At 39.5% G+C, this 24,942-nt stretch overlaps 1 protein-coding gene across 2 annotated transcripts in view; it reads left to right on the top strand.

Annotated features, from left to right (window-relative positions):
- Positions 1 to 24,942, top strand: part of LOC122402161 (matrix metalloproteinase-2) — a 159,264-nt gene that overhangs the window by 117,522 nt on the left and 16,800 nt on the right. For both annotated transcript variants that reach the window (XM_043404752.1, XM_043404753.1), the window contains 3 exons: positions 16,079 to 16,225; positions 18,348 to 18,490; positions 23,598 to 23,756. In XM_043404752.1, coding sequence (XP_043260687.1) covers positions 16,079 to 16,225; positions 18,348 to 18,490; positions 23,598 to 23,756 — 449 coding nt within the window. The remainder of the gene's footprint in view (positions 1 to 16,078; positions 16,226 to 18,347; positions 18,491 to 23,597; positions 23,757 to 24,942) is intronic.

Below are 24,942 nucleotides of genomic sequence, written 5' to 3'. Positions count from 1 at the left end.
ATGACGGGACCGAGTAATTAAGTTCCTAGTAAATACAAAAGGAACACTGACTTCTAACTTCGGCTTTGTTTAAATATAATTTTGAAATAAAGACGCGGTTCTAAATATCTAACAATTGGCAACGAAGAAAAATTGTACTCCACAGTAGTTACAAAATGACTAAACCACTGTAAAAATTAAACGAGTATTTCGTTTTTTGGTTTTGGATATACTAAAAACACCAATGGGCTTGCACGAGACGTAACAGAATTTTATTAATTTTCTATAAATAATTACCCAAAATAGATTTTCTGAAAACTTTGCGTACTTTTAGAGACGTAGATGGCCCGTCGATTGCTAAAATATATTGCATGTGAAACCTCGCAAAAATTGAGTAAACGATAATTTGAAAGATTAATTTTCTCGAAGAAATTGTAATCTCGCGAAATAATCGCAAGAGCGAGCCAAGAAAGAGTACGGTCGATGTTTAATTAGGATTTAGGTTAATTCGTTGGCGATTTCGTTTTTCAATATGTCCCGAGGTTTCGACTCAATCGGACAACGACAATAAAGTTTCAGCGAAACGGGGAAAAGGAATAAAAGGCGAAGGCGTACACGTGGCACCAACGTGTCCGAATTTTCCGATATCGGTGGACCAAGCACGAAAGATTAATTCGTGGGGTCAGGAAAACGTCCTCGACAGGATCATCGATCGACTGGAACGTGGGGGGGCGGGGGGGCGGTCCGGACTTTACCGTGGATTTATTTACCAGTGACAATGGAAACACGGAAGGGGCCAGAGCTATCATTTCGAACGAAAACCCACGGTCGTTTCGCCGTTTTGCCGTTTTGCCCTTTTGGAAGTCGATACGATCCTCTTCGTCGAAAGAAGAAACGTTCCTCGCGGTACGTGGCACTTTCTATCGGACGTAAAACTGTTTCGAACTAATGGATACACGCCCCACATTGGGAACAGTCGGGTAACTTGGTCGACAGTAACAAATATCTGCTTGTTCAGCGACAAAGTGTTTGTGTAATAAATATTGTTCGTAAAAAATAAATTGTTTTAGAGTTGGATTTTTTCCAGTTCGCTGTTTGTTCGAAACTGGTTCACAGTGTCGTCGAACGATTTAACTTTGTCCGACGAGCAGTTTCTTGCTACGTTCAACAGCCACGGAAACATTCTGGCGGTTTCGTCGAAGAGGTCCACTCTTAACAATTAATTAAAGGTGGTTCTAACTTGGATGGAGTAAGTGGAAGAAGGTGTAGAGGGGATGGGGTGTTGCGGTAAAGATGACTTTACGGGGAAATTGAAGGAGTAACTAAGAAACTGTAGTCTAAGTAAGAAAGTTTAGGTTACCAGCGCCATTATCCATTCCGAGCTTACGGTGCGCCGCGTTTATGTATTTTCGGCGTCCCCTATTAATCCCTGGTGCCAAGATTTCTTCGGACTACACGTTTAAAATAGACATCATAAAACTTTAAAAAATATCCAAATTATTCTTCAGATTCATTATTATTAATAGCATTTGAAAAAATTATTTTTAGTTGCGGGGGATAATTACGATCATTTTTGGTGAATACATATACCATCGAAATCCTACGCACTTTCGAGAAAAAAAATCCTTACCGAAAATGTACTGTCTGACCATACATGACTTTTTTCCCTGAAATTTCATGCTTCTGTTTAAAACGTCATAACTCCTGAACGGATTGGACAATTTTAATGTTTCAAAATGCAAACAACGCGTATTTTTGTGAAGAATATGTAGAAATTTTAAGAATATTCAGAAAGTTGTTCCTTAACCCCATAAAATGAGAAAAACCCCATAGAAGTGGTCCAATTTTCAAACGTTCATAACTCCTACAATAATTAATGGATTTCATTGAAATTTGGTTGTGAAGTAGAGCTCATGGATACCTACAAAAAAGTGCGAAATAACTTTTCCGTACAACGTCAAACAAATTTATTATACATCGAAAACGAATTTTTAAGAAAAATCGACAGGCGGTAGGTGCAGAAATTTTTCGACGGAATTAAAAAATTTCAAATCATCCTAAAAAAATTATTTTTGGTTACAGGGGTCAATTACAATAATTGTTGGTCAATACACATACTCCCGAAATCCTACCCACTTTCGAGACAAAAAGATCCTTACCAAAAATGTAATGTCTGACCATACATGACCTTTCCCCCTGAAATTTCATGTTTCTGTTTAAAACGTCATAACTCCTGGACGAATTGGAGGATTCTGATGCTCCAAAATGCAAACGACACGTATTTTAATCAAGAATATATAAAAATTTTGACCCCAGAAAGTGGGAAAACCCCCACTCATTAAAACCATCGCAAAGTTTGAGATGAAATCTAATAATAGTATTATTTGCATATAAGAGGAGCCAAACCTGCAAATAAAATATGTTATAATTATTATTATTAATTTCTTTTGACCGTGTGTCTCGAATCTAATCGACGAAAGATTATTTTCTGTTAGAATTTTGCAAGCTAAAATTCAGAAGTTTCATCGGTATGTTATCTCTTGGGGAATAAAAGTTTGTTCGATTTTGTGATCATCGGTTTCGTAATAACGCGTATGCTAGTCACGAATCTTGAATAGAGGCAACGTGCAGAATTAATTAGCGCATTGGTTCATGCCCGAGCGTTCCTCCGGAGTCTATTATGCGCCGATGTTACACACAATTGTTCCTGCATTAATGCGTACACTTCGGAGAAGAATTGAAATTGACATTAACAATGTCGGATTATCAGTAGCCTTCATTTTGCTCTTATTTTCTTCTTTGTTTCGAAGCGTGCAAATTAGGAAGTCTGCCTCTAATTGAAAATTTACCTTGTATCTCTCTAATTCTACGCAAGGGGGCTGTTCAATGAAATTTCTAAATATCTTTTCTGGAAAAGCAATAAAAATAGAAAGTAAACGTGGACAATGTATTTAAATGACCCGTTTAACGAATCGACATGGAATTTAATTAACGCCAAAGCCCGCTGAAATTGATGATATCGTTGCGATGGTCCCCAGGTTAGTAGTCACGAAATCCATTAAGTACATCGAAATTAATTAACAATCAACATAGGCGTGGTATATCTTGCGATTCCATTCGTGCGTTGCGTGGAATGGAAACATCTGTTTTTCGTGTTCGCGCTACGCTTTGAAATTCTTCGAGTAGCGTGTCCATGAGCAATGAATATTTTCCGTAACTTCGAGGCTGCCATTTATGGCATTTGATATCTTCCAGCGTGCACGCCAACTATGCGGAACCGGGCGTCTTGCTTTTCAAACAAGATTAAACATCGTGAAATTTCCTTTCCTTTAGATAATATTAAGAATACCGAATAAAATAGCCAAACGTTCTATTCGGAAATAATAAAGTCTCTATCGAGTCTCAAATTCACGATCAATTCTGGTAAGAAAATACTTGAAACCACTTATTTTAACACAAATTCACTCGTACATTTTATTTTATTCTTCGAAGGAATTCCTCTTAGAGTCTTTGCTTTATTATTACGATTTATCCTCCAGTATTTACCCATATATTTTATTTTATTTTATCGAACGAGTTCACGTAAACGCCTAACCTTTTACGAACCAAAGAATGAGGATCGAATTCGTTGCTTATTTCCGTTACTATAAAAAAACAGGATGTCCTCGGTTCCCAGCGCCAAAGTTCTAAAAAAATTAGCTCTCGTAAAGATTCTCCGCATCCCTCGATCATCCAAGCGATCTTTTCGTTCTACGGATCGAAGGAACGCGATCGAATTAAAGTTCACCGAGAAACAGAACTCGTAATAAGGATATATTCCCATTTAATTGAGGCAAGTGCATAGTACGCGACAAAGGGAGCTCGAAATAGATTAACCTGAAATTATCCGCGTTAAGAGGAATAAGGATCCCTGTGTCCTGCATAAACCGCACACTACACAGTGGATTTCCATGCGTGACGAGCAGGTCTTTGTCAAGAGCAGGCTTTGTCGAAAACAGGATTCCCCGGGAGCTCGCTATACCGATCCATGACTGTCACGGACCGGGATCACTCGATCCGTGGGATTTCCCCACCGTCGACGCCCCATTGACACTGAAGGCACGGAGTGTTGAATGCCACTCGGCTACGGGACAGCTCTCTATAATCTGTCGATCACACGGCTTCCGGCGCAAAGCTTCGAGAGCTTTTTAGCCGCGACTCGAGTGATCGGATTCACGATCGACGGGAACGCCAAACCCACCAGGTAGAAATAGAAAAACAAGAGACGGGGGGAAGACATCTCTCACCCCAAATCAACTTCTAATGGGTCTAAATGTCTATCGAGATGAAAAAGAATCCTTTAGAAAAGACTCTCTCGGAGAGCACAGACGTTGTCATTTCACAGAGATATGAAGATGAACTCGTCTTTACGACACACAATGGTAAAAATATCGATTTTTGTTGGACAAAATCGACTTTTTCCATGTCTTTCAATCATAATTAATATGATAAATTTTATCAATAGACAAGTTCAGTTCCTTCATTTTTTATCCGATAATGAACAGTTGAATGTTCTTAAATTTGCTTTGGTTCCTACTCGCGTCTTTTCGATCAAATTATTAAAGAAAGTGATTATTTTTTAAATGTGTAGCAAAATGGAAGGTAATTGGTTATAGATTGGTTGTCTTGAATATTTGCTTTCTATTCCTTCAAAATAATAAGTAAAAAAATTTAAGGAAAAGAATAGTTCTCATGTTATAATTTTCAATTCTAATCTCCAATTACTAAAAAAAAATGTACATTTAAACAATAAAATTGTAACGATTGAGTCATAAAGGGCCATAATTATTCAATAATAATTTTGGCCAGCTAAAACCGACATTTTTACCATTAGGCGACATATTTTGATTTATTGATTATTTTCTAAAACGTCAATGGATTTTCATTCCTTGCTAAATATGAGCATTAGGGCGGACCTTAAAGTCGTGGAAATTGTTTTAGAAAAAATAGTAGGCACAAGTTCTAGTATATACCTACCTAGTATGTATTGTGGGATCGGGAAGATAATGACTCCGCTCTGTTCCGTTCCGCACAATTGTATTGTTGCTGTCGTACAACGACGTGACTCGTGGTGCGGGTTACGCTCGACTCTCTGGTACGATCATCGCCCCCGTACCAAGAGGCCTTCAAAAACAAAAGACGGTCAGAGACGACGACAACGGCTTTTCGGCCACGCGGCTCTGGTCGTCTCGTGTGCAACCATCGTCTCGTGTGCAACCATACATTGTAGCGGCTTCGAACGGCTAAGGCGTATGTGGTGCCTTGGCCGCCACACTACCCCCCTGCCAGTAATTGGCACAATTACGAAAAATTGACCGACTACATTACCACTACCATTTACTCTACTATATAAAATACGTTATCCTAACTAAGATTTACATTACAGTATTTGAACAGAGTTGAAAAAAAAAGGAATTTACATGGAGTTTAATATATAATACGTAATACCTAAAAATACATGAAAGTACATAAAAGTGATGGAAAAAAATAAATGGTATATGATACTTATTATAATAATGCGCAAGCCTTAAGTACTACCGCGTAATTTGAAATCGCTCGGGAAAACGTACGCGTCTACCTGAACGCGTAACACGTTGCTGTATAACCGGCGCATTGTCAGGTACGTTTGTTTGTGTGACCGGCTGATTTTCTATGCTCACGGGATCCGGTCTGTTTTCTGCTAGCATATAAGCAGGCTTTAGCCTTTCAATTGATATATTTATTTCCTTACCTCTAATGTTTATTGTAAATGTTTTTTCGCCTCGGCGCACTACGGCGTATGGACCTTCATAAGCGGGTTGTAAAATAGTTTTGGCTGAATCTGTTCGGATGAAAACATGTGTTGAACTGCTAAGATCTTTGAAAACGAATGTACGATTAACGGAATGGCGTGATGCATTAGAGGGACTCAATTTAGAAAAATGGTTGCGTAGTCTATTAGTAAAATCGGAAGCATTTTCTGTGCCTTCCGCTGAATGCGAAGACAAGAACTCTCCCGGTAATCTTAATGGCTCGCCATAAACTAATTCCGCTGAGGTAGCGCCGAGGTCTTCTTTCCAGGCGGAACGAATACCGAGTAGAACCGTCGGAAGTATTTCTGTCCACTTGTCGGATCCGTGGCACCTTATAGCCGACTTGATCTGTCGGTGAAAACGCTCTACCATCCCATTGGCCGCTGGGTGATACGCCGTTGTGCGAAGGCGTGTGGATCCAATTAAATTGTTCAGCGCAAAAAATAATTTGGATTCGAACTGCCTACCCTGATCGGTGGTAATCCGTACGGGAGCACCAAACCGCGCTACCCAACCGTCATAAAAGGTTCGAGCTACGGTTTGGGCCTCCTGATCGACCATGGGGAAGGCTTCCGGCCACCGCGTATATCTGTCTACACAGGTCAGACAATACCTGAAACCTTCGGACACCGGTAAAATTACTATGTCTAAATGAATGTGTTCGAATCGCGCAGAAGGTTTAACAAATGTAGCCAATGGTGCAGTCACATGACGGGAAATTTTTGATCTTTGGCACGGTATACAGCAACGTGTCCACGTGCGAACATCTCTTTTAATCGACGGCCAAACATAACGTTGCGTTATGAGCTTGATCGTCGCGTTAATACCTGGATGTGATAATACATGTAACATATTAAAAACTGCACGTCGGAAAGGAGGGGTGACATAAGGTCTTACATTCTTAATCGAAATATCGCAAAAAATTTCGGAACACGTGCCAGGCAACGAGACTTTGCGTAATTGCAGGCTAGATTCGCTATTCAACAACCGCTGCAACTCCTCATCCTGGGCTTGCGATTTTGCCAATTCTTCGAAATTAATCGAGTGGTTAACCGTTTCCACTCTGGACAGTGCATCGGCAACGACGTTGTCTTTACCGGAAATATGTTGAATATCTGTAGAGAATTGCGCAATGTAATCTAGGTATCGGAATTGTCGAGGAGAGCATTTATCTAATTTCTGTTTGAAAGCGAAAGTTATGGGTTTATGGTCTGTAAAAATCGTGAAATGTCTGCCTTCGAGCATATGTTTGAAATGTTTTATTGCTAAATAGATAGAAAGTAGTTCCCGGTCGTAAGCTGAATACTTCTTTTCGGCAGATCCTAATTTCTTAGAAAAGAATGCTAATGGTTGTCGTTCGTTGCCGACGCACTGATGTAAAACAGCTCCTACGGTGTAATCAGAAGCATCGCAGGTAACCGACAATGGAGCGTTGACCGCAGGATGAGAAAGCAGGGTTGCGTTTGCTAAACTATTTTTGGTATTTTCGAAAGCCTGACGCGCTTCCGAAGTCCAGGCTATCGAGGGTCTTGCCCTTTAAATTGCCGGCTAGAAGGTCGTTCAAGGGTGCTTGAAAGCGAGCGGCATCTGGGATAAAACGGCGGTAAAAATTAAGCATTCCCAAGTACTGCCTCAAATCCTTCGCGTTTTTCGGAAGGGGAAATGACTTTATGGCTTGTACCTTGCCGGGCAAAGGTTGAGTGCCGCTTTCATTTACCCGATAGCCTAGAAATTTAACTTCTTCCTGTCCGAACGTGCATTTATTCGGATTAACAACAATGCCATAATCTTTTAATCGTTTAAATAATAATTCTAAATGGCGCAGGTGATCGGCTTGGGATTCTGAGGCGACCAAAATGTCGTCTATATACGCGTAACAAAAATCGAAACCGCGTAAAATTTCGTCGATAAAGCGCTGAAATGTTTGCGCGGCATTTCGTAACCCGAACGACATGTACGGGAATTCAAAAAGCCCGAACGGCGTTGTAATGGCCGTTTTTCCGACGTCTTCCGACGCAACCGGAATCTGATTATAAGCTCGGACGAGATCTATTGTGGAAAATACCTTTTTGCCACTCAGTTGTTGCGCAAAATCCTCAATGTGACGCACGGGGTATCGGTCGGGAATTGTCCGTGCGTTTAACGCTCTATAGTCACCGCAAGGCCTCCAAGCTTCTTCGCCCTTCTTCGGAACCATATGAAGGGGTGCTGACCACGCGCTCTTCGAAGGACAAGCGATGCCCATCTTCACCATCGCGTCGAACTCCTTCTGGGCAGCCCTGAGCCGGTCCGGTGCAAGCCGCCGCGGCTTGCTGGAAACGGGTGGTCCAGGGGTTGTCTCGATGTAATGCACCGTTTGGTGCGTAGTCCTCATCGGGGTGCCGCTAGGCCGTGTAAGTTCCGGCATCTGCATCAGGAGCTGGTGGTAAACGGTAGTCCCTGCTACTGTCTTCACCGACGGCGTTTCATCCTCGGCTCGTGTTCCGCGGACCGTTAACGACGTGGTCCGATCGACGAGGCGACGATTGCGGATGTCCACCATAAGATCGAAGTGATCGAGAAAGTCTACCCCGATTATGGGGTTTTGTAACATCCGCAACCACGAATCGCCACACGAAATCCCGTCGTAGGCCGAGGTGCAGGTTTAACGACACTGTCCCGTAGGTGTTAATTACACTCCCATTCGCCGCCGCCAGCTGGTACTCCGATCTTTCTCGCAATCCGCCTAGCAGGCGGCGCGGAAAAACGCACAAATCGGCCCCGGTATCCACTAAAAATTCCGTCTTCGAGCTGTTGTCTAAGATGAAGAGGCGGCGTGATGCTGGATTTGTGTCGCTGGCCGCCATCAACGACTCCCCAGGTCGTTTCCCTGATCCGTGGCGTTCCAATTGCACGGTGCAACGCACCTCTGCGCGGCCGGACCGAACCGCCAATGGTACCAGCATTTCCCTTGATGGTCCATTTGTCCTCCCGCGGGCCGCTCTCGCGATCGCGATAGAGATCGTCTGCGGTAGCGCGAGTTTGGATGATTTCGGTGGGTCCACCTGCGACGGGAAGATTGCCCCTGGTCCACCAAGGATTCACGGATGGCAGAAATTTCCTGCCTCAAGGAAAGAGCCAATTGTGACATCTTAATGTTTAACATGGCCTCGATGCTCGGGCCCGGCGGGGGTATTTGGCAGGATGTAGATACGCCCGTAATCGCGGCCTCCGTGACGTGTACCCGCGGTGTCATCGTATCCGCAACAGCGTCTGCCAACTCTGCCACCTTATCCAGCGGGGTGTCCCGCTGCGTGGCTAAAATCACCTGCATATTAGCAGGTAGTCGGCCCATCCAAAGCGTCCGCAATACACCGTCCGAAAAAGCCGTACCGGCCAATCCGCGCAGGTGACGAAGAAATTGGGACGGTTTTCTGTCCCCGATTTCCTCGTGTTCCAATAACCGCCGCGTTTTCTGTTCCTGCGACGCACTAAGCCGGCGAATGAACTCATTTTTTAGCGTCGTGTACGGATCCGCGGCCGGGGGATTCATGATAATGTCTCTTACTTCCGCGGCGTGTCGCGCACCTAACGCGCCGAGAATGTACCCGAATTTCGTGGTCTCCGACGTTACATTGGATACCTCAAAACTTCTCTCTACCATTGAAAACCACATCTCCGGGTCTCCCGGACAAAACTCGGGTATCCGTACAGCGACGCGATCAACTGCCAACGGCACACCCGCGGATGTCCCTGCGTTAACGTTAGGGTCAGTCATTTTACCAGTCTTGGTCACAAAAAAAAAAATAGTTTCACCGCACACACACACCGCGCTTACTATTTGTCAGACCGTGTCCTTTTCTTATGTCCTTAACACTATACACTTATTTCTCTACCCTAACTAATATTGTCCGTATACGAAAAATGTCCAAATTTTCTTTAAAAAACTTTACTTGCGCGGCGAGATCACGTCGGGGTCACCAATGTGGGATCGGGAAGATAATGACTCCGCTCTGTTCCGTTCCGCACAATTGTATTGTTGCTGTCGTACAACGACGTGACTCGTGGTGCGGGTTACGCTCGACTCTCTGGTACGATCATCGCCCCCGTACCAAGAGGCCTTCAAAAACAAAAGACGGTCAGAGACGACGACAACGGCTTTTCGGCCACGCGGCTCTGGTCGTCTCGTGTGCAACCATCGTCTCGTGTGCAACCATCGTCTCGTGTGCAACCATACATTGTAGCGGCTTCGAACGGCTAAGGCGTATGTGGTGCCTTGGCCGCCACAGTATAAAAAACCCCTGATAGGTTTCCTCACAATGGATCTTCATTTTCGAGATATTTTGATTTAAAGTTTGGTACACATATAGTAAAAAAATTACTTAAATTTACTTTATAAATGTGGTTAATTATTTTGAAATGCAAAAATATATTTGATTTATTATGTATATATGACACACAGTAGTAAAATAATACTATATATTATTATTATAGTCTATATTCCTATTATCTGATTATACCTATAGAGTGTAAAAAGACGAATTTAACGATAGACAAAAATCTGTACAGAAACTTACCAATCAAAACGAAGAAAAACGAATTATTACAATAAAAAATTGCCCGACTCGCGCCAAATTTTGTACGCACCAATTCTATCGTTAAAAAAATTCAATGGTCGAGAAATATGGTCCACCCTTAATGCCTCGATGTCTAATTATTGGATAAAAATGGCGGATCGTTGGATCCGTGTAATTTTCCGAAGAGGAGGCGAAGGAGGGAAGGGGGGGGGGTGGAAGGCCGCGTTGTTATTGGAAATCTATGCTGAATGTTGAGCTGTGCATCGTGGCGCACAATGCGCAGCGTACCTCGCGGAAACGATGCAACAGTTTATACAATTTCCACGGAGAGAATCGGAAGCGGGACTTGTTTCACGGGTAGCGAAACGACTTTCCGTTGATGCTCGCCCGTGCACGACGCTAACGAAACGGTTTCGTTAAAGGATCCCCGACTAACAAGGGTTTTCTTTGATTTTACCGGCGAACGGAACAGATTACAAAGTGGACCTCGCGAAACTTTTCATCTTTTCTCCCCATACAGCTTCTCGACTGTGTTCGTGTAAATAAAACGTTCCGTGAGAAGGGAGGGAAAAAAAGATGGTATTCTCTGCCACCGAATTTATCATGGTCACCCCTCTCGCGGAAGGCGCGGGTGGGAGGGGGTTGGCGGCAGCTTTAATACCGGATGTGCTGACAACGCCAGGCTAACAGCTTTAAAGCAAACGGGGGAATTCGTTCCGAACAATTTACCTTGACGATCCTCGGCTTTAATTTGTCCGTTTACCTGGATGACGGTTCTAAATAAGCGTTACAAGTTGTTTTTTATGGCCTGAAACAAACAAAAAAATTCCAACCTTTCGCGGGGGAAAATTTACTCGATAGCTCTGGATCGTTGTCACTTGTGTTAGCGTGGAAACACTCGGAAACTGTTATATCGTTGCTTTCCATCACGCGGAAGCACTTCTAAAAAATGAAAAAAAAACCATTCCGTTTTAAACGCCAAATAATTTGTCCCGGAGATCTTCTCACGATTTCGCTGATAGCAATTTTTCATGTACCTTTATCGCGTCCCGTTTTTGTTTTTGTTTTTGTTTTTTTTTCTTTATTTTCTTCGTATTGTACGATGGTACGTAATCGCTATAATCAAGCGGATGCAGAGTCGGAGTGCAAACCGCGGCGAAAGAGGGCCGGGAACTGCACGACCAAGAGCAGAAAATTAATATCGCAACGCTCGTGATGTATTGTTTCATTTTCTACTTTATTTCCTTCGTTCCGGTTCGCGCGAGCTCATGAACGCTCGGCCATTTTGTTACACCAGCACGATTTCAATTCCGTCCTTTCATTTCTGTCATTATATTGCCCCGAATATCGTGCTTTGCTTGCCCGCTCACGTAGCTGCGACTCCCAAGTCGCGAACTTTGTGTACGCCGGTTTCCAAACACGGACAGTTTGGACGCGTTCACGAACATTTATTACGAACTCGTTTTTCCCTTGGTTCTCTACTACTGTAATAACAACGTTGTTTTAACATTTTTATTCATAACTCTCTCAGTGTTTAATGCACGTATCTCGCACACAGACTTTTTTTTATGTTTACACTCGTGTACATAAACACACTTTTGTTGCGTTGACACGACGTCCTGGAAACTTATTACAGTCTCATTCGGTAATATGTTACTATTTTTGGGTTTGACTTACAATTTCTATCGATTCTTCCAAATTAATTTATATGGAAATGGAGAATATGTGGATACGATTCGTGCAGTTATTTATTTTCACATGACACATCTCACCATGATGATATTAACGATATTAGTGCTATTTATTAGTGATATATAACTTCTACTGACATCCATGCACCTAACAATGGGTCCTTACAGTCGTGGAAATTGTTTTATATACCTAGTATCAAAAAACCATAATAGGTTTGTTCACAATGAGCCTTCGTTTTCGAGATATGATTTAAAGTTTAGTATACACATGATAGAAGAATTATTTAAATTTATTTTGCAGAACAAGTTTTGGGTAAGACCGTAGAGCGAATAGCTACTATGCTTTTGATAGTGGGTTCGAATATTATTTCGAAATACAAAAATATATATTTTATTTATTATGTGTCCATATATGACACACAGTAGTAAAATAACATTATATGTCGCGTATATCTTTCTATATTAATAATTCATATCGTCAGTATCGACGTTTACGATTTTCGGACATATTTCAAATACAGAATTTACGTGGTAATGATTATGATATAAATATAATGCTATTTTACTATCGTATTGTACTCTGTCGATACTTACGAATCGGTCGATAATGAATTGCAATTTCATTCACGGTGGAATGAAGCGAATCAAATTTATTTATTATTAAAACATTTGTCGGACTGAATGCGATTTTCTTGGCTCGTCTGACCATTATTGACTATTTCTACTTGCACCGACGTCCAAATAGTAAAAATACAAATTGTCCTAATAATGCGTGGATTCTACGTTGAAAACTGAATCGAAAGTATAGAGTAACATTTTTGCGGGCAATGTTTCCTTTTCGAGATAATTGAATTTTAATATATATGTCTGACCATACCTAGATATTTCTACTTGTCATACCTCTGAATATTCAAAGTCGATTTTCTCAACAACGAAGCCTCGAATGAAAAAATGTCATTCCACGTTTTCGTTGTGTTTTTTCCACGGTATAATCATCCCCTCCTCGTTAAAAAGAATCGACGATAGAACGGACTAAAATCGACGTTAATGAATATCATATTTTCGCGACTCGCTGTTCCCTGGCGATGCGTAAACGTAAAATCGCGATTCGGTTGTTTGGAAATTTTGCAGCAACAATGAATAATATTTGCATAGAGATTAGAGCGTCCCTTTGGCTTTGGAATCAAATTCCAATGGACCTCGGGAACGACCATAGATATCCGTGTCGTCTATTTTCGTCGAATTTCGCCCCCGGAAGAAAGCGTTCCGAAAGCAGCATTTTGATCCCCGGTTTAGAACTCGACGAAGAACGCGGAGGAAGGCGGAAGCACACTGGCGCAGAGAGTTGTCTCTGGGCGTTTTGCGAAAGCTGCAGGAGTTGCACGGGGAGCTGCATAACTGCGTATCTGCATCGCCCGCGGGGTTCCGGGCGTCAGCTTTTTAGCCTTTCAGCTTTGTCTTGGCGCGCGGAAAGGGTAAAACCACCTTTCGAAATTCACCGAGTCGCGATGTACACGCTCGTTCGGACGTAGAGCACCGGAATAATGCCGCTACGCTCGCTTCAACGAACAGTCTTTTTCAATACTCGCGGCGTGTTCCTTTTTGTCGGCTCTCGTTCCCCTTTTTTCTCGTCTTTTCCGGGGCCGATTTCTTTTAATTAGAGACACATCATCGACGGACGAACCATCACGCCGGTTTAATTAGCACCGTTACAATGCCCGTTCGCGGCCTCGTGAGCTTCCTTTATCAGTAACCGTGCAAAGGGTAAAGTTTGGAATTATTTTTTAATGGTTTTCAACGTTTCTCGTCGCGATAAAAAATAGTAGCGATCGAAAAATAGCAATTATAAAAAATTCTCAAACTTTATACAGACCCTTCAAATATTCTGTTATTTTTTTATTTAACCCCTTGACGTACAATGACGAGTCTGACTCGTTACAAGTTCTTGATGTCAAGTTTACGCCTTCATGAGGCTACTGGTCATCAAGTCTTATGTATTAAAATCAACACTTTTTTTAAACAAATATATTCTTTTTCGTGGTCATTCTATGTATGAATAAATTTAAATAAAATTGAATAGTTATTGAAGTCGATTGTAGATCGAGAGCACCACGTAGTCGATCGGTGAGGGCGCCACCATAATGCAAGTAGTTGAATTGATTTAGTTAGTTCGTCTTACGACACGCGAGGAGATGTATCGAGATACAGTTTTCTTATAAAAGGTTATCTCGTGGTAAACTATTTCTTCTTACTCTGGTCAACTCCTGCCACGTACCTCATCAACAATAGTGTACGTTTGAAAAATTGTTTGGAATTAAATCGTACGTCGACGGGGTTAAACGAGGCTACTATCCTCCAATCGTGGCAATGTAAAACAAAATACTTTCTATGCAGTTTGAAGAGTGGTATAGAAAGTTATAATTTATTACCTTGGCGTAATAACGAATAACTCTACAACTAACAAATAAGTCTTATCAGAGATATAAAAAAAAAAAATGTTGTAGTCCTGCGTGGAACCGTCTTTTCGACGCAAAGGGTGTCTGGAAACAGGCTGAATGGAGGAATAACAATCTTTTTAGTTCTCTTTTGCGGGCGCCGCGGAGACAATGGGACTGGCTGGGACACGATATTTGCCATGGTGATAGGTCGATCCATCTATATGGCAAACAGTCGACGCAGTTTGCACGGCGTGTAATCTTTTTAGGGGATGCTTCGGGCATGACCTGTTTGCACGCTTTCGAAATGTTCTCGTTTAAAAGCTGGATGACCTTAATTATGAGAAACGCCGTTTAAAGCGTCGCTTTCAAATACTTGGGAAGCGCTATTGCGACGCGAGATATCGAGCAAAGGTTCCGCGTCGCGATTAATTACTCCATCTGTTTTATTTTCTTTTTTTTTAACCTATTCCCTGGCGTGTGAGGTTCGTTTCATATTTTTTTCCTATTAAAATGTAGTATACGAAATGTTAAGAACAAGGGCTTAAGAGTTGCACGATTTATAGTACTTGCTGGGAGAAGTAACTCGTTTCTAATCAACGGTAGATCTTAATTTGTTATGTGAAGAATATTTTTCGAAACCTCAAGGTTATCGATTTTGAGAAAAAGAATAGGACTAAGTAAAAATATTAAAACTATTCAATTGCAAAAATATTAAAACTTTTCCCTATTTCGTTTTTCCCATATACTTAATACATGGAATATTATAGAAGCAAATACTGAATGACTTTTAAATATTAATGATGAAAGTTTCAGTATTCTTTGAAAATACAATTTGAATTGTTCGTATATCAAGTAGCACTGTAGCTCAATGGTACATTATTATATATATTCTCCTTAAACATTTAATTGGGAATTTCAAAAAAATAAAACCTGCATAGAACTATGTTATTTTCTAACCAAATATACAGGGTGGTCTATGCAACTTGTACACCTCTACAAACTTTGCAGGTTTAAACTAATAATTATTTAACCCTTAAGTGGATTATTGGGATTATGTAATCCTCCATCAGTTCGTTATTTTCTAAATGCTTTAAAGGAGAGTTGATTTCCATATACCAATTTGGTAAAAATCAACGTTATGTAAAATAATTTGATTGAGATCGAGAGTCGACTGAAGGGTTAATCCCTGTCAAAAATAAATTTTCTTCTAATCAAGAGCAGGAAAACACGTCATTCTCCCGTCTTCCTTATTTAGACCCGCGTGAACATAATTTGTGTAATTCCGCGGGGTTGGATTTCCGCCGTTCGACGAGCAACAAAGTTTCCCTTATTACTTTCCTCTCGACTCGAGAATAATTTAGCTAATTTCCCAAAGACCCCGGGCCCTCCCTAGCCCCAGCGATTGAATCGTCTTCCGTTTCAGCGTGTCTCGGCCGGAAACATTTTCTCCCTCCGAGGGGAGGTCTGGCTCTCGTGGTTATCGGGTCGGAGCGTCTCGAGGAGGGCCGATAAGCGAGCGAAAAGCGCTAGATATCGATTTTTGGGGCCGAGTTCCTAATGATCTACCTTTCTTTTTGTTGCAGCCTGAGAACCGAGCAACCGAGTGGCCTCGACACGGGTGACGTTCGTTTCGAACTGAGCAAAGCCCTCGGTCTCTGGGCTCGAAACTCGAAACTCACGTTCCAGGAAGTGAACAGCGACAGGGCGGACATTTTGGTATACTTCCATCGGTAAGTTTACCCTGTTTGTGCATCAGTTTGGACCCTACGAATCTTCCGAGTCCAAAGGTCAATGCGATGGGAATAAAAAGTTTTAACTGAATTCGATATTCGCTTCTATTTTAATATTTTTCACGTTTGGAGTCTTAATGACAGTTGAAAGCAGGATAAATAATATTCTTTTTGGTACGAATTACAAGTAAATTTTATACTTTACGGAATCACCTATCTCTTACTTCAACCAGGCATCAACGATTCGCTTGGCAAATAAATTCCTGTAGCGATCGATGGACACCAACAATAATCTCTCTGGTAACCTTGCCGTCGCCATTTTCTATAACGAAATATCTCCAGATACGAATAAACTATTTAAAAATCATCTATTCTATATTTTTTTTAGATTATTTTATTATTTTTACTATATCAACTACTTTTTAAAAAATCTTCTTTCGCAACGAAAAGATGAAATTTTATTTCTATTTAAAATTTTATATAAATTCTATGTTTCGTTTGTAAATTAGTTCGTTATTAAAAAACAAATAGTTGTAATTTTAAAGGTGAATTCGTAAACTAGGAAATAATCTGCTATTTAAAATTTTATATAAATTCCATGTCAATACGATGCAAATAAAAATTTTTAAATGATTTCGATATTTACTTCTGTTTTAATATTTTACACGTGGAATCTTAATGGCAGCCGAGAACAGCATAAATAATATTCCTTTTGGTACGAATTACAGCTTTTCATACTTTACAGAATCACCAATCTTTTATTTTATATTATTACTTAATTTTAGTTCGAATCGAATGAGGATTTTTCTAATAAATTTTAATAATTTCAACCGTGTATCTCTTCACGATTATTCGTAAAACACTATTGAATAGAAACGTCACGCGACTCGAATATACTCCTTTTAGTACGAATTACAAGTAAATTTCATACTTTACAGAATCATTAATCTTTTACTTTATAATATTACTTAATTTCAGTTCGAATCGAATGGGAATTTTTCTAATAAATTTTAATAATTTCAACCGTGTATCTCTTCACGATAATTCGTAGGACGTTACTGAATAGAAACGTCGTGGATAAAGAAATTGGATGTAAGAAATATGGTGGACAGGAAAGTAATTCCGCGTCAAAAGTTCCGTTCGGTTCGCTGGCTATTTATTCAAACGGTTACAGCAGATCCGAGTTCTCACGGCGATGCGCAATCCATCCCTTAGTTTTGCGGTCCGTTTAATTCGGCTTTTCTCCGGATCGGAAGGAGACGGGCCATACTGGCCTGCCCGTAATTAAATTCCCCTTGCGAGCGGCCGTCGATTATCTAGACAGCCGATACGCCACTGATATCACGGCATTCGGGGCTAATCCTGAAACTGCTTCATACGACTCTCGATATCCTTCTTTTGCGATTTTTTATCATTCGTTATCTAGACTCTTTCCAAAGCAGTGAAATCCAGCAAATTGAGTTTTAACAAATTTTGAATGACCAATTTCACAACCCCCAAAGCAAATAGCTACTAAAATACATGCGAATGTTTATGCGTTTATTGGGAAATTTTAATTCTCAGAAAACTACAGAATTGCACTTAACATGCAAAAATATAAATTGAATATTTAGAGGTCGAGACAACCCTCTACAAAGCTCCCATTTCATTAATTCTGTTAATACCAGAACTATCAAACCAGTCGAAGCGACCCATTTGTGATTTCTAATGAGATTTGTAAACAATTTACACCACTGTATTTTTGAAAGTTTCATTTCCATTGCATAATACAATTCTTTGTGTAATAAATAAAATAAATACACTATAATTTGCATAAATATCTGTAGTTGAATAATTAGTGTTGTATAGTTTCCTAACTTCCAGCTATCCATCATATTCCTCTTATAATTCTTGACTTTTATCTTTTTACTTTACCGTTTTAATGATATTAAATGTCGTCCGAAACTGCGACAAGTTTGTTCAAAGTCTTGTCACGAGATAAATAAAGAACAAAACGCTGGTCCCTGAAAGTTTGATGACCTTCTTAAAAAAAAAATATCTCCAAAGATAACTTATTTTTACCTCGAACGTTCGAGTAACCAGGACATTTGCATTAACTATAAATGGCTGAGTTTTGTTTCAGTGGTTATCACGGTGATGGATATCCTTTCGATGGCAGGGGCCAGATCCTGGCACACGCCTTCTTTCCTGGCAGAGATCGCGGCGGAGACGTTCATTTCGACGAGGAAGAAATATGGCTGCTGCAGGACGACAGCAACGAAGAAGGTAACGAGAAATTCGATAAAGTTCATTTTTCTTTCCGATTCTCGCGACACATGGTAGAATATCGTCACGCGGGAAACGTCCCGTTACGACCTCGTTCGCGAAAGGGAAAATAAATTTCGTCGAAAAACAAAATGTTTACTCTGAGATTAACGGGGGGAGGGGGAGGGGGAGAGGGGGCTGTGGGACGATTTTAAAGTAACGGAACGAGCTGGAAACGCCCCGGGTACGAGCTTTCGCTTGGCAGTTTCAAGTCCTGAAATTCAAAGTAGGATTTTACGACGGAGAGAAAGCTCACGGAGAAGAAAGTTTATAGAGACTCGCAAATGGAAGAAAAGATTCCTGAACCGAGGAATTTTCGCGGGGGCAATATATATCGAGTCACCCCATACCTTGGCGATCCGCCAATTCGGTCACCCCGTGACCGAGAAGAAATAAAGGAACGACGATGAAAGGTTTCTCCCGTTACGCCATATTCCTATATCGTCATTTTCGATCGATCACGCCGTTTGAAATCTTCGAAACTCCAAACAAACATAGGTACAATCTATAAAAATTCGAAATATATCCATTCTACGTTTCACAGACGATTAATACAAAATATAAAGGAAGTAAATATATCGTAAGAAAGGCTCAGTTTTATCTGCCACAAGTTATTTTTGTTAAAGGACTCGGTTTCATAGAGATTAATTTAAGATTCTGCTCCATATATTAAATAGATTTTCTTTCTCTAAACAAATCTACGTACCCTCTATCAAAATTCGAAATATATCCATTTGATGTTTCACAAACGATTAATACAAAATATAAAAAAAGTAAATATATGGTTAGGAAAAAGACTCGGTTACATTCAGATTAAATAAAGATTCTCCATCATTTATTAAATAAATTTTGTCATACTCTTTATTTTGTATTCCTCTTCCTTACACCCTAACATACCCCTTGTGTATGACTTGTGTCATACTCTTTATTTTGTATTCCTCTTCCTTACACCCTAACATACCCCTTGTGTATGACTTGTGTTAGGATAACAAAGATAAATAATAAAGAATTATAATTCTTCTAAAATTAACCGACATATATTTATATTAATCGAAAGACGCATTTCCATTAATTAATATCGTTACCAAAGGAGGATTATTTTTCCATAGCGAATGCAAATGTGAAACGAATATGGTAAGCGTATGCAAAATATGTGCACGTATGATGAAATAAAATATTGAAATTATTATAATCGCGAGAAAAGGAAATCTTTGAACACGACTTCAAGGCAATCGTTTAAAAAAATCGTCCAAGACAGGTTCTATTGAAAATTAGAAAATAAAATAATTTCAAGTAAATTAAATTCCATCGATATGTTTATTGTTTGGCGTTGTTAACGAAGAGGAAACGTCGAATATGGGATTTCCTTTGATAATTAAAACAGGAAGTAATTTGGATATTGGCTCGTTTACTAAGTCTGAGACCTAATCCACACCGAAGAACCAGTCCTCGGATCTAATCTAAACGCGAAACTTAAGCCCCCGGGGCTGAATTCTCGGCCAAATGGGCCGAGGGATCTAATGCCTGATACCTAAGTCGATCCCGAAACAATCCTGACCTCCAAACTCTAACAATGAGAGTTTACTATCTGGACAAACCAGAGATAGGTGTCGACAACCAGAAACAAATCCCCGGGACATTGTTCCGAAAACTCTCTTCGAGTTACGATCAGACCCATTTCATAATACACGACTCTTTCGTTTCACATAACATTTTTGACGATAATTTGACACGGTGCAACGAATGCCAATATATTCGATCGGCGTTAATATCACATATGAATTGCTAATATCTTTGCTGACACATCGCGTCAGGAGCCGCAGGACATTCATAAACGATGAGGAACCGGGATACCACAATTTGCAAATCCATTGGAAAATTAGCATCCTCCGAGATTGGTTTCACTAGAGACTCTCATTTGAATTCTAGCTAGCTATGTCAGATTTCGTACATCAACGATTCACTTGACAAATAAATCCCTGTCGCGATCGATGGGCACCGACAATAATCTCTCTGGTAACCTTGTCGTCGCCATTTTCTGTAACTAAATATCTCCAGATACGAATAAACTACCTAAAAATCATTTATTCTACATTTTTTACATTATTATATTATTATTTTTACTATATCTACGTTTCTCTTCGGTTAATTTTTACAAATATTTAACTTTGGATAAGAATTTTACTTTTTAAAAAATCTTCTTTGAAACGATAATATTAAATGTTATTTCTATTTGAAATTTTACATGAATTCTATGTTTTGTTTATAAATTAGTTCTACTTATTGAAAAATAAATAATTATAATTTTAAAGGTGAATTCGAGAACTAGGAAATAATCTGCTCTTTACAATTTTATGTAGATTCAATGTTTCGTTTATAAATTAGTTCTACTTATTAAAAAATAAATAATTATAATTTTAAAGGTGAATTCGAGAACTAGGAAATAATCTGCTCTTTACAATTTTATGTAGATTCAATGTTTCGTTTATAAATTAGTTCTACTTATTAAAAAATAAATAATTATAATTTTAAAGGTGAGTTGCTAAACTAGGAAACAATCTGCTACTTAAAATTTTATATAAATTCAATGTCTCTTTTATAAATTAGTTCTACTTATTAAAAAATAAATAGTTGTAATTTGAAAACAGAATTCGTGAACTGGGAAACAATCTGCTACTTAAAATATTATATAAATTCAGCCTTTCGTTTATAAATTGGTTCTTCATTAAAAAATAAATAATTTTAATTGTGATTTCATGAACTGAGAAATAATCTACGAACAATGAAATGAAAAATTGATTAAAATGATATATCGTTCCAAGTTCCAAATTGTTTGCCCTATAAAGAATAATCTTGACCGGAGAAACGTTAACCGAGTTATTCGTTAGGAAAAAGGGATCGCCAGAAGAAGGCTGGGCCAACTCGTTTTAAAAGTAAGAACGTCTTGTAAGTTTTCGAGCAAGTTTCACGGGATATCGAGACTCTGCAATCTGAAGCGCCCTCCGAGGACAACCGTAATTCGTTCCACTTATTTTCGTGCTCGTCCTCGAGCGGGGCTTTTGATTAAGAGCACACTTGACTTCGCTATATCGTAGTCAGCTGCTGTTAACGTTGAAATTCCAAAGTATCGCGGCGGGGAAAGTTACTAACGAGGAAACTTCCAAGATACAGTGACAGGCCTCTGTGCACGAATCCATCTTCCACCGATTGATGTTCGACAACCTCCGCGATTAGTGTGCACGACACACTCGTAATTGCAATCCACGACTCATAATTGCCACGCTGGTTAGTAAATTTTACAATTTTATTCGATATCGAATCTGTCGAAAAATTATTTTCGTCCATCGTTGCTAGCCAAGTTTAACCATTTCTGTTTTGTTCGAAACTATTTTCCGGCTATTTTTCTTACCAGACTGGCCCCGAAAAGTATTTTTGATTCGATTCGGTTTGGGGAAAGTTTGCAACTAGTTTAATCTGTTGAGAGTCTTGGGCGGCGAGAAGTTTTCTCGTTACGAAGTATCGACACCGATTCGACATTTTGCTAATGGATTGTGTACTGACAGAGACCGGAAATCTCATATAAGTTCGAAATAACATTGTGCAATGTCGATATTTTTGAATCAAACGACAACGAATTGCAATTTTATTCACGGTGGAGCAAACCGAATAAATTTCATTTATTATTAAATTGTTCGAATAATCCGTAGATTTTACGTAGAAAACTGAATCGAAAGTTTAGAGTAACATTTCTGCGTGCAATGTTTCGTTTTCGAGATAATTAAATTTTAATGTCCACGTCTGATTATATGTAGATATTTCTACTTGTCATATCCCTGAATATTCAAAGTCGATTTCCTCGAAACTGAAACTACTTAGAAAAAAATTTTATTCCACATGTTCGACTTGATTTTTCATGGAGAATCTCCCCTCTTCTCTTTTCAGTTGAAATAACCAGTAAGTTAACTATATTATTGTAAGGGTTTCTAACATTATTTTCAAATTACGTTAATCACCGTTTCTACTAATTCTGGTTTCCAAAGTCTGAACTTTATTTTGCATATACGTATTCCAGTGAAATATTCAAAGTCCAATAAAGCTTTCAAAGATAAAATCGTAACAAAAAGTCTGTAATATTGTTCGTAGACAGATAAGAAAGGAAACAATCAAATTCATTTGATTTTCAGCGCGATGATAGGGCTTTCTTTTACCGGTTCGTACCTGGTAGCTTTAATTTTATGATTCCGACCCACATTCGAATCGAGTGTCCTAGATGCGAAGCGAAATGGAACGGAGGTATAATAAAAAAGCTGCCGAAAGAAAAGCCCCGTGAACCAGCGCCAAATCCGTGCAATTAATGTAAAATAATATTTACAAAGTGAACGTCGTTTTAATGTCTAAAATATATTCCAAATTTTTCTTACTTCGTCCATTCAGTGCGCCTGATATTGTTCAAAATTTGGAACGATTCTTAATAAACGAACAGATGTTTCGATTTTACAAAAAAAAATAAATATTCGTAAATGGAACGGGTAAAATTGAAAATGTCTATTTTATTAGAATTTACTTTGTTGAAGAGTGGATAATTTTCACGAATCCACGAAGGGTTAAAAAACGAATGTTTAAAGTATATTCCAAATTTTTCTTCGTCCATTCTGTACGCCTGATATTATTCATTGTTTAGAACGATTTTTAATAAACGAACAGATGTTTCAATTTTACAAAATATAAATATTCGTAAATAGTACTGGTGAAGTTGAAAATGTCTATCTTATTATAATTTACCTTTTTGTAGAGTAGATAATTTACACAGATCCGAAAAGGGTTCGAAGACGAATAAAATGGCGACTACCGAGCAGCCTGAAGTGTCTTCACCGCGGAAATCATGTTTTCATCCTTTGTGCGCTTTTATTTTCCCTTTCAGATGAAAATCGTTAGTCCGTTGCATCGTATTTACGTCCGATTTCTACGGTTTTTTTCTAAAGGATCCGAATCACGCGAATGAAAGCGAGTGGCCCGGTGAATGGACGGTCGCGTAAGACGTTGAATCCTCGTATCTTTTGGCTTTCAGGGACCAGCCTTTTCGCGGTGGCGGCGCATGAATTCGGCCACTCTCTCGGCTTGGCGCACAGCTCCGTTCCTGGAGCACTCATGTATCCGTGGTACCAAGGATTGAGCTCTAATTACGAGCTACCGGAGGACGACCGAAACGGGATTCGGCAGATGTACGGTAAGTGGGTCTGCGTGTTTGATAATTACGTCCAAACCTAGTAATTATGTCACTCCCGTACTTCCCGGACCGCTTATTTTCCCATAACTGTATTTCTTCGGAATTACAGGTGGCCCCCGAGACCCGCGATTCTTATCTTTTTCCGGTATAGAAACGTCAGAAATTATTTATTAACGCGTTAGCCGCAAGATTAATAATATTACTTATTTTTATAATAATAATCCACGAATTAATTATGTTCAGTTCCCACGATGTCGACATTTCGTTTTAAGACAATTGGATATCAAGGAAAGATGACAAATAAAAATCATATGTGAATAGAAAGAAAGTTGGAACCATTATTGACTATTTCTACTTGCGCTGACATCCAACTCATAAAAATATAAATTGTTCCTAATAATCCATGGATTCTACATGAAAAACTGAATCGAAAATATAGAGTAACATTTTTGCGTGCAATGTTTCGTTTTCGCAATAATTAAATTTTAATATATGCGTCTGACCATACGTAGATATTTTTACTTGCCATAACTCCCGAATATTCAAAGTCGATTTTCTCGGCAACAAAGCCTCGAATGAAAAAATGTTATTAGACATTTTCGACTTGGTTTTTCGTGTAGAATCTCCCCCCTCCGCTCTCCAATTGAAACAACCAGTACATTAAATATATTATTATTGTAATGGTTTCTAACATTATTTTCAAATTATCACTGTGAACTCTATTTTTCGTAAACGTATCCCAACGAATTATTCAATTATCTGATGAAGTTTTCAAATCACGTAAGTATTGTAAAAACGACAAAAAAAAATTGAATGTAGATAGAAAGTTTCGAAAACGAGGAAAATATCCGGGAAGGCGATCGAGAAACGGGCGAAGATTCTCGTTTCCGTTCAGCGAGAACGGTTCTCGTATTTATGAGTGTTCGTCGCGTGATAATTGAAGTATGAAAAATACATGGCCGTAGCAAGGAATTTCAGGAGAAATCGGGGAAAAACAATTTTCGCAGGATAATCGCGGGTGGAAGACGTGTCCCCGTGGTTGCTAACAACAGGGGGTGAAATGAAACGTGAATAAAGTATAAAGGACGGACTACCCTTCTCTTTAGTTCCAGCAGGATGTCGGCCGTACGTTCGAATGATTTAGTGGAAAGCTTTGCAGATCCCGGAGAATCGCAAACGTATTCTG

The sequence above is a fragment of the Colletes gigas genome, unplaced genomic scaffold, assembly GCF_013123115.1.
Source record: "Colletes gigas isolate AHSC1104 unplaced genomic scaffold, ASM1312311v1 Colletes_gigas_Sc00033, whole genome shotgun sequence".
Classification (NCBI taxonomy): Eukaryota; Metazoa; Arthropoda; class Insecta; order Hymenoptera; family Colletidae; genus Colletes; species Colletes gigas.
Note: the sequence above shows the minus strand (reverse complement) of the source record. Positions and strands in the feature narration are given on the sequence as shown.